The following is a 14407-nucleotide window of genomic DNA, read 5'->3' as shown; positions in this document are numbered from 1 at the left end:
GGATAAGAGGATTAGTTGAATTTACTCATTTTTTTGATCAGCTCCCTTTTTCAGTAGATGAGATTAGGATTCGAGGTATTATCTGAACGCTTCTTTTCTCTGACTTGCTCTTTCAAATCCAATTTTGGCCTGCAGTAGTGCAATCCAATAACATAATTCTGATTAAGAAAAATATGCATTGTCTAATTATGATAATTAAGGACTATCGCTACCGAGACAAAGAATGAAGGCCAAATGAATTTGGTCCAAATTCTTTAAAAAAAGAAAATATATCTGGACTCCTAAGTTTTAAATTAATTTTCGTCAAACAAGAACAAGACGATAATATCTTATCACAATAAAGGTTATATACTGATCATACGATATTTTCTTTTTTACTAGTACTTTTCTTCAATTTGTACTCAAATAAAGTGATTAAATAAAAGGTTATGCTGATACATTTAATATTTTCCTTTTTAATACTTTTCTTCAATGTGTACTCAAATAAAGTGGTGGTCAAGTGCAATTCAACAACATAATTGTCTAATTATGGTCATTAAGGACTGGCGCTAACGAGACAAAGAATGGAGGCAAAATGGGTTTGGTTCAAATCCTACAAAAAAAAGGAAAGAACATAAATTGCTACACTCCCAAGTTATTTGAATCCATTTTCTAATACAATGACAAAGAAAATGCAATTCCGCAATTTCTTATATAAAGCTCTTGGTGTTTGAGACCCAAAACCAGTATAATTCCTGAGTTTATCAGATCTTGAGAGTTAATTTAGCCATGCCAAGAAGGAGCAAAGGTCGTCAAAAGGTTGCCATGGTGAAAATGCAAAGTGAGAGTAACTTACAAGTGACTTTCTCTAAGCGTCGTGCTGGTCTCTTCAAGAAGGCTAGTGAACTTTGTACACTATGTGGTGCTGAAATTGCCATTGTGGTATTTTCCCCCGGCAAGAAAGTTTACTCATTCGGCCACCCTTGTGTAGACTCGGTGGTGGATAGGTTCCTCGCGAGGAACCCACCACCAAATAATGATGGCCACAACCAGCTCATTGTGGCTCATCGAAATGCTAGTGTTCGTGAGCTCAATCTAGAGCTCACGAACATCGAGGGAATTCTCCAGATGGAAAAAAATCGCGGAGAATCCCTAGAAGCAATCAGGAGGAGAGCTAATGGTCATTGGTGGGAAGCTCCGGTTGAAGTACTTAACCTTTTTCAACTCCAACAACTGAAGGAGGCATTGGAAGCTCTAAAGCAAAAAGTTGAAAAAGAGGCACAACACCAGCAAATGGTGACTAATAATGCATTCCCATTTCTCACATTTGGAAGTGCTTTGGCTCCTACTAATGGTGCTAGGGCAAGCTCTTCATATGGTTCTTTCCCATTTCAAAATAGGGTTTCTGGAGGACTCAATTTTGGTTCACCCTTTGCTAGTAGGGCCAATGGATCTACCTCTTCCGTAGTTCCCAAGTAGTTCAAATTCATTCCTAGTGCGTTATGGAATTGTTGGAAATAAAATTAAAACTTAAATATGAAAAGCATGATTAAGCATCAAGGTTCATTTGTCATTTGAGTTATCCTAAGTGCGTGTCTTTTGAATCAGCCTGTATTGTTTATCAGCTATGATTCATTCGAAGTCAGTAATTTAATTTTAGTCATATATGTTATCAGTCCCGTGTCGGTTTAAGAGTAGTGGAGTTTTTCATAATGTTATCAGTAAGCTTTATGTTTATCTCTCTTTCACCTTTTGTTGCCTTGTAAGATTTTATCCTATGAATTGTGTTACTCACTTCTTTTACTTATAATAATTTCGTCGTTTAATTTATTGTTTAGTATTTTTTCTGAAGAAGTAATGGAAAGATCTCTTAGATAAGTTCGTAAAATTTGTGAGAACTGATAATTATATGTAACTAACATATATCAAGATATTAAAAAACTCTTAAAAAGAATTGCAGTATGCCTGCATATTTTATCAAATCGTGCTAGGTATATATAGTGGCTACAAAGACGTGATTGATTTTGCACACGAAATAATCATTTTTAGAATTAACGATAGATTATAGTATAATCTACTAGAAATCTAGACTTCTTTATTTTACTATGTTGGTTCATTTAACATTGTCATTTTCTTTTAATCTTTGAAGCCCTAAATATTTTTTCCATAGAAACAAGGTCATTTTAGGTCTAATGTTTCCTCCTTCCCGAAAGAAAAGAGTTAAAATTGCTTATCGAGAATATATTAAGTAAGTAGATAAAAATTAACAACTTAAATTTTTAGATGAGATGATTACACTGACAAGTTATCAGAGCATAAGGTGTATAAATCATTGATGTCTCACTAAAATGACCTATAACTTTCAATGATTCAAAAGAAACTAAGAAGATAAGCATAACCTACATACTCTTTCCATTTATTTTTTCTGCAGGTAGGCTTTTGCAATATTAATTTTACCATAACGTAATGTTCCAGCATCACTTATAATAATTCAGACCCAAATTAAATTGTAAGTTGTATGGCCCTAGTCACATAACCTATATCTGATATCGAAATTGTTATGGACTTATTTATCGTGACATTCATCGATATATTAAGAAACCTCAATAATTTGATTTCAAAGGTTATTAGTTTCTTTTTCTTTTAAATTGTATTTGGCAAGATAACAAAGTTGCTTCTTTTCCCTTTTGTGTGAAAAGGGAATGTAAAAATATATATATGTTATTTCCATACTATTTACAGGTTTAAAAAAACTAAATTCACATCTTAATTTATTGGGTTGAGAAGAACTACTACCTTTCACTAAAACAATATTTGTGATTATGCCTATATTCGAAAATATAAACATTCATATAATCAGTGCTTATATTAGATGGTTAATTAATAGATTGAGACGATCTTACTCGTATCTTTGCTCGTTCAATGAACAACGAGACATGTCATAATTTACCGCGACAACTGGAATATTAGCAAAAATGGAAATAACAAAAAATAAAGAGAATATCAACGTAAACTAAATGGGACACATATTCATGATTCATTCATTTGCAAATTCAGAAATATTATAAAGTGATTATCAAATACTAATAATCTTAAACCCAAATCATTCACCATGTGTCTATGGGCCTAAAACTCGACTTACTTGACAATTACAAAATTCTAGAGGTAAATTTTGAAAATCTTCAAAAAAAGTGAGAGTACAGTCATCACTATGATTAAGTATAGATCCAAATTCATTTGCCTCATACTATGTGAATACCAAAAGAATGAACTAGAGATTCATCTCTAACATACCAAAACTGAAAACAAATCAGGAACATGATGTCCCAAAAAACTCTATAAATACTAGGCTCCTATATTACAAGTTCATATCATATAGCAATTCTCTACTAGTTAAATTATTATCATCATATATTTTTAATAATGAGTACTAGTAGGCTGAGTAAGGTTCGCAAAAAAGTTGCTATAGAGAAGTTGAAAATCAAAATAAACTTCAGGTAACGTTTTCCAAACGTCGAAACGGCCTATTTAAGAAGGCCAGCGAACTTGCCATCATGACGGGTGCAGAAGTTGATATCATCGTGTTTTCACCAGGTTAAAAATCTAAAATTAATTACATGATCGATTAAAAATACATAATTTAAAGCGTAAACCTAAATGCATCTTCGTAATAAATAAATCCAATATCTTTAACATGAATTAATTTCACGTAAAAGAAGAGTGGGAAGCTCTGTCGATATATAAATTGGTTCTTCTCCTCTTGCCCAATCTTACTTCACTACGGCTTGATGTAGGGAGAGGACCGATCTATATGTTTTTTTTATCTTAATCCGATTTGTACATTCGTCAAGTAACCAAATGAACAAAGTAACAAGATTTGTCCACTATTAAATACCAGTTACAAACTTGGCATAATACTAGACTACACATATAATAGAAAAAGAGCTTAACCTACATACACTGATAATTTAATTTTCTTTTATATTATCATGCCAATTTTATCTACTGTAGCACTAATTTATCTTATTTTCAAGATACGAATTTCAATTTTTTTATCTGTAGAAATCTTTTAAATAATTTGATAGTATAAAAATTCTTGTTTTATCCTGTAGGAAACAAGGTTTATTCTTTTGGTACTCCAAATATAAATGATACAATCAACAAATACATGGGAGATAGGCCTGCATCATCAATTCCAGGCATTAGTTACAAGTATGTCCAAATATACCGACAAGTTAGATGACCGAACCTCAAACGACAAGGTGAATGCTCTGCAAGACGAGTTGGACGGACTGATTAAGGATATGAATAAGAATAATGTGGAGGAACAAGACTGGTACAGGGGTCCTATAGAGGAGATGAGTATTATGCAACTTAAAATGTTGGAAGAGGCACTGCTTCATGCTCAAGTGAAGGTGGACAGCCATCCTAATGCTGCGCAAAATTATGCGCAATCCTAAACCTTGTTGAGGCAATTCATGGTTCTGTGTCACCACGGGATGTGAAGTTGAGGTTTTGGGGGGGGGGGGGGGGGGGGGGTTACGTAGTCGTTCTAGCTGTTTTATCGTTCTAATGGTTGTAATTACATGTCATCACTTCTCCGATAAAATCTGTAATATTACCTATCTGAATCATTTGACGTTAAATTTATCAGAGAAAAAGAATTCTTTATTGATCCCATTCCAACCTCATTTGATAGACCTACCTCTATTAAAAACAAAATGAAAAACTTTTTACGTGCTTCTGAGATTCAAGTTGTAATTACATTTCATCAATTCTCCGATGTAATCTGTAATATTACGCACTTGAATCATTGACCTTAAACTTATCAGAAAAATAGAATTCTTTATTTGATTGTGTTTCCTACCCCATTTGATCGACCCTATTAATCCTGTGTAATATATTCATGTAATGATCCAAGTCTATTTATTTTTGTGTTTTTCCTCCGGTGTTCCGTATTCGGTATTCACATTGGGGCTCGATTAAAGTTGCGTAGGGCCCATTCAGAGAAAGCACTCACTACCATGAAATTTTCATATCCAGAACTTGAACCCGAGACCTCAAATTAAGAATAAATAAGCAAATTAAAGTTCTTGTAAGAGGAATTAAATTGATTCAAATAGAATTTGGTCAACTTTTTTAAGTGTCTGTGTCCCGATTGATTTTATGATAACCTTTATTTTATTGTGCTAAAAGCACATAATTATCATTTGTAATATAGAAAAAAAAACTCAATTTTATTCAAGTATCACGAAAAAATCACAAAATAACTTTTTATCAAAAAAAATAAAAAATCGTTCCACTTTGCGTAGGTATCACAACAAGTTATTAAATATTTTTTAAAAAAAAAAAACAAAAAACTCATTCAACTTTTCCTAAATATTAATTAATATATTTAATTTCTTTTATTTTCTTCTAATAACTTTTTATGATTATAAGTAAAATTAACTATTTAGTAATGAAAAATATTTTAGACTTAAATGATACTCCCTCCGGATCAAAAAGAGCGTCCACTTAGCAATTTGCACACTCCTTAAAAAAATACTAACTCCTAGATAAAAATAGATAATTTGACTAAACTACCTCAATTATATATTTATTGGGATTTGATTACATAGCATTTAATAGGGCAATCTGGAAAAATAAAGGTAATTCTTTCTTGATTTGATAAGTGAACACTCTTTTTGACTCAAGAAAAAAATGCTAAGTGGACATTCTTTATGATCCGGAGGGAGTACTAGCTAGCATATCCAAAATTTATAATCTTGATTGCCCCTATGACCCCTCTATCACTATTAGTCGTAATGCACGAGATTCAACAATTGAAGCTACTGTTAGTTTGATGGAGCAACATTTATCCTATAATAGTTAGTATTTGGAACCTTAATTATTCGCTTTATAATTTATGTATTAGCAAGTTATATAATTAATGTAATCCTTTTTTTCTTCTTCTTTCCAAAATAATTGCTAGTCGAAATTCAGAGAATAAAGGCTTGATAGCCTTGCACTGAGCCACTCTCCACAAACACAGTAAGCTATTTACTTATTTTTTTTAATTGGAATTCTGCATTTTGTTCATAAAATCAACAAATAAAAAGAATCTCGAGTTTCAGTCACAAGCCAGTTGGAAAAATTAAATTTTCGAGAAACTTTTTATTTTTTTTTCCTTTGAAAGTAATTCTCGAGAAACTTCACTGACTAAATCTGTGGATATTCAGTGAATTTCGACATGTACATGAATGGCTAAGCGCGTCGATAAAAAGACATGAATTTTTTGTTTCCCAATTTGTGAACTCAAATCATGGACTCGAATGGAAACAAAGACCACATATGTAACAAAATCCATGAATATAAATTCTTCAACAATTTCCCTAGAATTGAACCAAACAAACAAACATTATATATAAGTTTCTCTTGCACAAAAAGAAGTTAGGTTTTGTTTTTAGCTAGCCATGGCAAAAAAGACGAGCAAAGGTAGGCAAAAGATTCAAATGACCAAAATGTCAAAAGAAAGCAACCTTCTTGTAACCTTCTCAAAACGTCGTTCTGGCCTTTTCAAAAAAGCTAGTGAACTTTGTACACTTTGTGGTGTTGAGATAGCGATCATTGTTTTTTCCCCTGGTCATAAAGTCTTCTCTTTTGGCCATCCTAATGTTGAATCCATTGTCAATCGCTTCCTCACTCGTAATCCTACTAGTACTTCTTCTACCACTAGTCAACTTGTTGAAGCTCATAGAAGTGCGAATGTTCGCGAATTGAACATGCAACTCATGGAGATTCTCAATCAGTTGGAGTTTGAGAAAAATCGCGAAGTTGAACTTGTGAAAATTAAGAAGGCTAAAATTGGGAAGAATTGGTGGGAAGGTCCAGTGAATGAACTTGGACTTGGTGACTTGGAACAATTGAAATTGGGAATGGAGGAACTCAAGAAAAATGTTACCAAACAAATGCAGAAACTCATTTTTGAGGCTTCAAATACCCCTGCATTTTTTCTTGGAGGGTCTTCTTCTAATGGAGGCCAAGTTGATGTCAAAAATATCAAGGGTCTTGGACTTTCTATGGCCACCAATGGGCATACATTTTTTCCTTGATTAATCAAGAAAGATTATTATTTTTTGTCAAGAGGGTTGATCATATTGAGATTTTAAATTATAATTTATTGGTCTTATAATATATGCGAGTACCATTTGAAATATCAATTTATGATGCTATGCGATTTGTACGACCAAACGTATAGACAATATGCATATTAATCTGGGCTATTATCGTGGTCTTGAGTTTTTATCATCCAAAGGGAATAACAAAGAAGTTTACAATAATTTCAATGGGAAATCTGTTCTGCATTGGGCTTAGTTTGTCCCCTGAAAATTAATATTAGTCCAGTAAATTTACAACCGTGGCAAACCTTCAAAGTTGTGTTTGATAAAAACTTATTTGGGTGAAAAAAAAAATCGCGGTGAGTCTAGTGGCAGAGTCAAGAATTTATTTAAAGACATTCAAAATCAAAATACTATAACGTCATAGTTGGCACAAATTTGTGGAGTCCGGAGCCTAAAGGGTATAAAAATACATTGTATAAACCAAAAGGGGATAGCCAAAAATTTACAGACCAAAACGGGTATAACGTGGACCAGTCCACGTTATACCCCAATTTTTTTTTTCAATTGTCAGACCACTGAAAAATTAAAAATAAAATAAAATACAAATAATTTTGTATAACGTGGATCAATCCATGTTATACCTTTTTCATTGATTTTGTCATCGCAATTTACTTGTTTGATCTCTTGCGTTACTGATTTTCCTTCCTGCTCCAATTTTGTTTCACAATGAATTCCATTATTATCGTGTAGCTCCTTGGCTACTGCCTCAACTTTTCCCTCCATCACTTTCTTTCTTGCAACTATAACCAGCAGAGAAGTATACAGAGGAAAACCCAACTTTCAAAACGTGGACTGAAGGTATAACGTGGACTGATCCACTATACTAACCTGACCAATCTTCGGTCAAAGTACGAAAAAAAACCTAAAGATAACAAGTTTCCAAACTTACTTCGGAGCATTTTACAACGCCTAAAACGACGATCCAAACATCTATGTATACCTAATGTAATGAGCCGACATTATTGTACGCTAAAAAAATATTAAGTTCTATATAAAATATTTATATATCTTTGATCAAAGTACGAAAAAAAACTTAAAGATAACAAGTTTCCAAGCTTACTTCGAGGCACTTTACAACTCCTAAAACGACGATCCAAACATATATGTATACCTGATGTAATGAGCCGACATTATTGTACGCTAAAAAATATATTAAGTTCTATATAAAATATTTATATTCTGGAGTTTAGAAACGTTACTAATCTTCAGTCAACGTACAGAAAAAAACTTAATTTTGAGTGATTTTCAAAGAACAAAAGCTGGATTTCAGTGCTTTTATGCGTAAAAGAATTTAAGTGTAAATGTACACTTTGGTCCTTTTATCATATATTCTGTGCGTAAAGCCTATTTTAATTTTTTAATTTTTTAATGGATTATTTTAATTCTAAAAATTTATTTTTGAGTTACATAAGTCTTGGGCTCTCATCCCGCCATATGTTATATTCTAACTTCGTAAGAGCTAGAATACGAGTATATAGATACTCATCTTGAAGGTTGTACAGTATTTGGTCCCTTTAAATACATCAGTCAACTACATCCATTGCGGTCCCATTTGATTTACTCATTCAGACAAAGTCTTAAATTTTCTAACCTCGTATATGGCTCCATTTAATTTCCTCTCTATGTTAGGCATAAATTAAAGTAGAACATTATATTATTTTGAAAGTTGGGTTTTCCTCTGTATACTTCTCTGCTGGTTATAGTTGCAAGAAAGAAAGTGATGGAGGGAAAAGTTGAGGCAGTAGCCAAGGAGCTACACGATAATAATGGAATTCATTGTGAAACAAAATTGGAGCAGGAAGGAAAATCAGTAACACAAGAGAACAAACAAGTAAATAGGTATAACCTGGACTGATTCACGTTATACAAATAATTTTGTATAACGTGGATCAGTCCACGTTATACCTTTTAATTTTTAATTTTTTTTAATTTTTCAGTGGTCTGACAATTGAATTTTTTTGGGGGGTATAACGTGGATCAGTCCACGTTATACCCGTTTTGGTCTATAAATTTTTAGCTATCCCCTTTTGGTTTATACCGTGTATTTTTATACCCTTTAGGCTCCGGACTCCAAATTTGTGACCTTAACATAATTTCTTACGCTTTTATTATTGTAACACTAGAATTTTCCTGTTGGTCAAAATAATTCAATAGTTTCTACATAATAAAAAAGTCATTTTTCCTCATTTTAAACTGCATATATAATTTTTTGACTAAAGAGATTAAATAAAATCACATGGTTCGTTTGTAGTGCCGTCCTTAAGCCCCCATCCCAAAATGTCTATTTTCCCTTAGTTTGATGAACAACAAACATTTACTCTTTATTTATTCGTCAGCGGTTGACCGACCTAAAATATGTATAAAGACCGTATTACCTTAATGCATAATTGAATTACGTACAGATCATGTCCACTCTAAATGTTAATTTTTTTTGATGACATGGGAACCCGTAGCCGCTACCCTTCGGGTGCGCACAGGGTAAACCCAGCTCCTGTGCAATAGTTCGCAAAATGTTAAATTTAAGAGCTTAGTTTATACTCTCTAAATAAATTTTATATCATCGGCCACTCAAAAGATGATAATTCTCCAATAAAAGTAGGATTTCGTAATTTTGAAAATGGGGCAAGTTACATGCTAGAACAGATAAAGATAACCGACTTGATTATGTAAATTTTTTTATGTTGTCAATATATTTAAGATAAGTTGTATAGTTTAAAGTATAAATACTAAAATATGAATTGTTCGAGGGAGGGAGTGATAGTCATATTTAAAGAATGTAAGTTATACATACTGATTGTATGAAGATTTTCTTACATTATTAGTGAATTTTAACTTATTATGATAGATTAGTTGTCAGTTTCATCAGACTATCAATAAACATTTCAAGAACTTTATATGTAATTACACTGTACATAATGGATGACCTGATTAGGTAACCATTTTTAAAATAGCGTAAGTTAAACCTTGCAGTAGCTAGAGAAAAGAAAATATACTAAAATAATCTTACTATATGATTGTCTGTCATGAAATCAAGTTAAAGTTTTGATAAGATGTATTCAAGCTAGAGTTGGCATCTATCATCCTCAACTAAAATAGCACAAAATCATTAAGAAAATTAAGAAGTACTAAAAAAGAAACCTCACTCATTCTTTTATTTTGCTAACAATATATTACTTTGCATTTTAATTTGTTTCTCTTTATGGTGGATGGTGAAATGCACCGTATGATAGAACCATCCATCTTAAGAAATATGTCATATTTCCCTTTATTTAATTCTTATACAACTTTATTATTTGTAACCGTATGATTCAACTTCACCAAATTATTTCAAGAAATTCCCATATTCCGACACATTTTTCGCATCTTCATTTCTTGTAATCTATATATGTTATTTAACTTTTATGATTCATAACTCATCCATATCTAAACCTAGTTATGACCACTTGATTTCTCAGGCTTAGACAATATTAATTATTATCCAACTATTATCATAATTAGCTTCTCTTTAGGTTACAACTCAAAAGTAAAATGCAAAACATGATTGTCTTTAAGTTACAACTTAAAAATAAGATATTTCACCTTTCTCACTCACCATTATTTATTTTGTAAAATAATTATTCTCTCTTAGTAATTACCATTTATCCAGCTGCATAAAAACCAATCAATAGATAGAAGAGTTGACAATTGTACTAAGTACTACGTAACAAACAATTAAGTCATTACTCCAAGGGATTTATCAGAAACAACAAAAATGTTGACTTTCACAATTAATAATATAATATGTCTTATTGTTTTTATAATGCCAACTAAGGTGCATTGAGTAATCGCATTATTTATCCATTAATAGGATAAGATTTTCTAACTCCCAAATCAACACATTACATAGAAATTATAATAGTAAAAACAGATATCAAGTTTGAGAGTGTACTGTGTACCTTTAAATAGTCCATCTTTTTCACTCAATGTAAACTCAAAACCACAAGAATTCTTATACTATCTCTAATTTGTTTATAGTTTCAGCCATGGCAAAGAAACCTAGCATGGGTCGTCAAAAGATCAAAATTGCCAAGATAGAAGTCAAGAATCACCTCCAAGTTACCTTTTCAAAACGTCGTTCTGGTCTTTTCAAGAAAGCTAGTGAACTATGCACACTCTGTGGTGTTGAAATAGTCATTGTAGTTTTTTCACCGGCAAGAAAAGTTTTTTCTTTCGGCCACCCTAATGTTGAGTCCATTATCGATAGGTTCCTATCAAGAAATAATATTAATAATAATCCAATCGCAAATAATTCACTTCATCTTGTTGAGGCTCATCGAAATGCTAGTGTTCGTGGGCTCAATTTGCAACTTACTCAAATTCTTGGTGAGCTTGAAACTGAGAAGAAAAGAGGAGAATCACTTGATCAAATGAGGAAAACTAGTCAAAGCCAATATTGGTGGGAAGCTCCTATAAGTCAACTTGATTTGCATGAACTTGAACAATTAAAGGATTCAATGGAGGATTTGAAAAAAATTGTGACTAATCAGGCAAGCAAGTTCATGGTTAATGAGACTGCTAATTCTTCTTCTTTTTTTGGTGTTAGTGGTAATGGGATTTTTGACAACTATGATATCAAGCCAGCTCGAAACATAGTTGCTTCAAATAATCTTCACAACCATGATTTTGGTTTCGATTCAGCTGCATTTTTTTAATTCTTTTGTGGTTCTTCAGTGTGTGGTGCCTGCTTTGGACCTGACTAATTCTCGCCGGAGAACTTACTTTACTTTGGGTAAAGCTAGCGTGCTCCTTATGCCACTCCATGCCAATTGCCATGACTAGGAATGGGGGAGTATACTTATCACCCCATCACAACCTTTGATGGTCCCTTTTATTTTTATTTTTATTTATTAATTAAATCCAATTAGTACCTCACTAGCTGGCTTAATTTGCTCGGAGTTTTATAGTTCTCAGTTTGTGTATTTATTGCCTATAATCAACAACAAATGATTGCCCCTATGAATCAATATTTTATTAATTGCTCTTCAGCAATTTTTTTTATTACGTTGTTAGTAATATTTTTGCAATTCTTTTTATTACGTTGTTAGTAATATTTTTGCAATTCTTTTATCTGCTATTATCATGGTATTATCCGGAATATAGATCAACAATTAATTGTGGGGGAACGATGCATACAATTTTTCGTAAACAAAACTATAGAACAGACTTGTCAATGAAGGTGGAATAAAGACCACGACAACATACTCAAATTCTAACAATCAAAACAAGCTACTCCTACGTGATATTTTTACATTCTTTTTCAAATATTAGTGGATAAAATCACCAATATCTATATTTGTAACCGATTTTATGAGGACGTACATATTACCTTTCACAAGTATGTATATCAAATAACTCTTTACTCCAAAAACTATACATATATATCGAAAAAATTGACTGATTTTTTTTTTCTGTTGGAATTTAAATTCGGATTTATTATGCATTCTTATCCACTGTGTTGTAGTAATAATTAGGTAAAATGTGACTTCTATAGTGTTAAAGCTGAAGAACAAAAAAAAAAAAGTACTCCTATTTTTTTAATGAAGGAGAAAACACAATATATAATAAATAAGACGATTAGCAATTTCTCCAAGATGAGTCCATCTCGCCAAAGAAATACTATATTTTAAAAGAGTATACATAAAAGAGTATAGTAGCATAATTGAGCCAGTTTGCTAGCTAGAAATTAGTAGACCAACACAAGAGCATGTTTGTTCCATTGCTAATAGTTCAATGGCACGTATACAAAAAAACCACGGCAAGAGAAAGAAAAGAAACATAAAACATGCTATACTTCTTTAATTAATACTTGGCTAATCATAATTGCTTCAGAATTGGCCATCTCCAGGCTGATTAAAATCATAAGGAACTATGGAAGAACAATAATCAATAGCCTGCTGATTCAAAAATTGATCCTCAGCCCCAAATCTAGCTATTTGCATTGTTGAATTCGATGAAGAAGAACCATTTATCATATTCAATTCATCAACTCTCATTGTTACTTTCTTCTTCAATTCTCCCAATGCAGTCATAAATTCTTCAAGTTCCTCAATTCCCATATCATCAATTGGTTCATTCCACCAAAATTCACCATTATTATCATTATTCACCAACTTCGATTCTTCAATACTCTCCTTCTTCTTCTTCTCCGTCTCCAGTTCTCTACAAAGTTGAGAATAGTACTGGTTATTCTGTTGCATATTCAATTGATCGTTAGTGGACGATGATGATGATTTTCCTGTGAGGTAACGGTCAATGACCGCGTCAGCATTGGGATGACCAAAGGTGAAAAGACGCTGTCTTTTTAGTGACTGAACTAAAATAGCGATTTCTGCACCACTTAAGATGCAAAGTTCACTAGCTTTCTTGAAAAGTCCTAAACGGCGTTTAGAGAAAGTAACATGCCTACTGTTTTGATTGTCTATTGGCTTGATTGCAATTTTCCTACGCCCTTGAGTTTTCTTAACTGCATTAGTAGTGTTCATGGTGTGGTGGTGGAAGAGAAGAACAATTTAATTATGGCATCGTAAATTGGGGACTTCATAATGTATAATTTATAGAGTTACTTGATTTGTAAATCAAAGATTTTCTTACATTCAAGAATCGGAAAAGATCTTTTTTTACTACTTTTTGTTATAGTTGTAAGAAGGAAATTGGGTTTTAAATTTGGAAAGTATTAGTACTAATTAAAGAGGAAAGGAATTTATGGAAACTTCCTATGATTTTGGAAAAATAGAATCTTTCAAAGGAAAAAGAAGGAAAAAAATATATATAATGATTTGTATATACTTGAGCGGCAAACCTCGTCACAGGATTTTCTTGTATTTTTTTTTTAAAAAGTTTATTAAACAAAAAAGTAAATTACGAAAAGCACGGGGACTAGACCAAAATTCGAAAAACCATATAGTAATGGGAATAGTCTTCTGAAGTTTTGTAAATGCCACTTTAGTTGAGAACTTGTAAAACTAAGGCGGCAAAATTATCTTTGGATGTTGAAACTATATTAAAAAATAAGCTCAACAAATGTTCTAGAGTTTAAGAATTTGGTAATATGGTGTGAAAGGTGTGAGCAAGAAAAAATTACCTTGCTTGACAGGGTAAGGTCAATTAAAATGAAATATGCATGACTAATGGTCCGCAATTCAATTTATTGAAAAGTCAGTGATGGGTTGTTATGAAAGCTTTGTAGAACGATGTTCCAAAGCACAAATACTGTTATAAAAGTTGATTTT

The 14407-nt window shown here is 32.2% G+C and overlaps 4 protein-coding genes across 4 annotated transcripts; 3 read left to right on the top strand and 1 right to left on the bottom strand.

The window, feature by feature from the left end:
- Positions 1 to 768: 768 nt before the first annotated feature.
- On the top strand, positions 769 to 1458 carry LOC132644662 (agamous-like MADS-box protein AGL62). The gene has a single exon (XM_060361263.1). The coding sequence runs from the start codon at positions 769 to 771 to the stop codon at positions 1456 to 1458; it is 690 nt and encodes a 229-aa protein (XP_060217246.1).
- A 4932-nt stretch (positions 1459 to 6390) lies between these two features.
- On the top strand, positions 6391 to 7096 carry LOC132600208 (agamous-like MADS-box protein AGL62). The gene has a single exon (XM_060313299.1). It carries the CDS (start codon positions 6432 to 6434, stop codon positions 7068 to 7070), a length of 639 nt encoding a protein of 212 aa, XP_060169282.1. The 5' UTR covers positions 6391 to 6431; the 3' UTR covers positions 7071 to 7096.
- Positions 7097 to 11161: 4065 nt separating this feature from the next.
- Positions 11162 to 11830, top strand: LOC132600207 (agamous-like MADS-box protein AGL62). The gene has a single exon (XM_060313298.1). It carries the CDS (start codon positions 11162 to 11164, stop codon positions 11828 to 11830), a length of 669 nt encoding a protein of 222 aa, XP_060169281.1.
- Positions 11831 to 13003: 1173 nt separating this feature from the next.
- LOC132600206 (agamous-like MADS-box protein AGL62) lies at positions 13004 to 13660 on the bottom strand. Its single transcript, XM_060313297.1, has one exon. The coding sequence runs from the start codon at positions 13658 to 13660 to the stop codon at positions 13004 to 13006; it is 657 nt and encodes a 218-aa protein (XP_060169280.1).
- Between the last annotated feature and the right edge of the window lie 747 nt (positions 13661 to 14407).

The sequence above is a fragment of the Lycium barbarum genome, chromosome 6 (assembly GCF_019175385.1).
Source record: "Lycium barbarum isolate Lr01 chromosome 6, ASM1917538v2, whole genome shotgun sequence".
Taxonomy (NCBI): domain Eukaryota; kingdom Viridiplantae; phylum Streptophyta; class Magnoliopsida; order Solanales; family Solanaceae; genus Lycium; species Lycium barbarum.
The sequence above is the reverse complement of the archived record's forward strand: the minus strand, read 5'-3'. Positions and strand labels throughout refer to the sequence as shown.

Bases quoted from the DNA above. Each gene is read 5' to 3' on its own strand.
- LOC132644662 (XM_060361263.1), top strand. From the start codon at position 769: ATGCCAAGAAGGAGCAAAGGTCGTCAAAAGGTTGCCATGGTGAAAATG.
- LOC132600208 (XM_060313299.1), top strand. From the start codon at position 6,432: ATGGCAAAAAAGACGAGCAAAGGTAGGCAAAAGATTCAAATGACCAAA.
- LOC132600207 (XM_060313298.1), top strand. From the start codon at position 11,162: ATGGCAAAGAAACCTAGCATGGGTCGTCAAAAGATCAAAATTGCCAAG.
- LOC132600206 (XM_060313297.1), bottom strand. From the start codon at position 13,660: ATGAACACTACTAATGCAGTTAAGAAAACTCAAGGGCGTAGGAAAATT.